The 1,677-nt window shown below is 62.6% G+C and overlaps 1 protein-coding gene across 1 annotated transcript in view; it reads right to left on the minus strand.

The window, feature by feature from the left end:
• Nucleotides 1-110: 110 nt before the first annotated feature.
• The window catches only part of MYT1 (myelin transcription factor 1), a 36,306-nt gene continuing 34,739 nt past the window's right edge, over nt 111-1,677 (minus strand). Inside the window, exons 21-22 of the mRNA XM_014532845.1 lie at nt 881-1,024; nt 111-663 (exon numbers count right to left, since the gene is read on the minus strand). Coding sequence (XP_014388331.1) covers nt 523-663; nt 881-1,024 — 285 coding nt within the window. The 3' untranslated portion in view covers nt 111-522. The remainder of the gene's footprint in view (nt 664-880; nt 1,025-1,677) is intronic.

Below are 1,677 nucleotides of genomic sequence, written 5' to 3' on the forward strand. Positions count from 1 at the left end.
TGCTTTCTGGGTGAGCCGGCGGCTGACTCGCAGGGGCCCCAGGTTAGACACCTGGAGCTGACGGTGGGCTGCAGGCCTGCTCCTACCTTACCCTCTGGAGCAGTGCTTTGTTCCATTCCTAACACAAAACTGAATTAACTGAAAACAGAAAACACACTCGCCACACTGGCCTCGCAGAGCAGCCGCGCCGGCTGGGCCCAGGCTCACGCCACGGCCACCCCCAGCGCCACAGACACAGGAACACCGTGGTTGCAAACTCCAAAACTTCCCTGAGAACCACTGGAGACCTCGAGCTGTTCTTCAGATTATTTTCAGAAAACAAAAATAAATCCCTTTGTAATACTTCACACTCTGCCCTTGCTCAGGGAGGCTGCGGCCTCGGCCTGACCAGCATCGGAGGGAGCCCGCCCTCCAGGCACCCCTCTGATCAACCGCGAGGCGGGCTCCACCCAGAAGTCACTGTGACTTGGGAACCTCCGGGAGGGCAGTGTGGGGGAGGTAACATGGAGCCCAGCTGGGGGCCTAGACCTGGATGCCCCTCACGGCCTGCTTGATGCTCTCCAGGAGGGCCCTGTGCTCGGGGTTCTGGTAGCTCTCCCGGCTGGAGCACATGTCGGTGAGGGTGCTCACGTAGGCGTCGAAATTCTGTTCACATATTGGCTCCTGGAGGACAGAACCAGTCTAGCAAGCCCTGCCCGCAGCGGCCCCGGGGTTTCAAAGACTGTGGAGCCGCAGGGGACGAGGCCCCACCCACCCAGCCCTGACTGCCCCTCCACTCCGTCACCCAGGAGGGCTGGCTGTGGATCTCCAGCGACTCAGGAGGCCAGGAACCATGTGGCAGCAGCCCACCCGTGCGCCCTCAGGCCCGCCTGCTGCTCACCATGTGTGGAAGGCGGATGTTGGCAAGACTTTGGATGAGGGCCTGGCTCAGGCCCGACAGCTCCAGAAACAGGGCTTCGTTCTGCTCCTCGATGAGCTTGTTCTCCTGCTCGATGGTCCGCAGGCTCTTCTCCATGGAGGAGATCTGCACTGACAGAGACCGGAGCCGTCCCTCACGTCCTCCTGGGACCATCTCCTGCCTCAGGGGGAGGGTCCCTGCCACAGGGAGGGGCTGGCAGCGCCCTGGTCCCTGGTTGCAGGGCACACGGTGACTAGCCAGGGGCAATGTGGGCCATGGCTTGGTGTGTGTCTTCCTTGGGGTGAAAGAAAGGAGCCCAGGCAAGCGCGATCCTGGGCAGCTTCACAGTCCTCGTTTGGGATGGGAGTTCTGCACCCAGCGGGGTGTCTGCTGCCTTTGGGTTTCCACCCCACAAAGACCAGCAATGTGTCTAAAGCAGCTGAGGAGGTGGGAGGTTGGGGAGGGCGGGCAGCCACTGTCCCCAGCAGCCCATCGCCCAGGGGAGCGGCCGATGGCTCCTCCAGGCACCCTGACAGGGCCCTGGGGTTTCCAGCAGGACACCAGAGGGGATTCCCAGGGAGGCTCCGGGCTCTACAGTGGAATGCCAGAAGACAGCGATGCCTGGGCTGGTGGTCATGGGCAGTGCTGTGTGCTCTGGGTGGCTCAGGCCACCTGCACAGCCGTGCAGAGGCGCATGGCCAGCACAGGAAGGTGGGCCTGCCTGACTGCATTTTGCAGGAGCCTGGGCTCAGAAAGTTCAGTGTCAGTGACGCACCGCG

The sequence above is a fragment of the Myotis brandtii genome, unplaced genomic scaffold, assembly GCF_000412655.1.
Source record: "Myotis brandtii unplaced genomic scaffold, ASM41265v1 scaffold915, whole genome shotgun sequence".
In the NCBI taxonomy this organism is placed as follows: domain Eukaryota; kingdom Metazoa; phylum Chordata; class Mammalia; order Chiroptera; family Vespertilionidae; genus Myotis; species Myotis brandtii.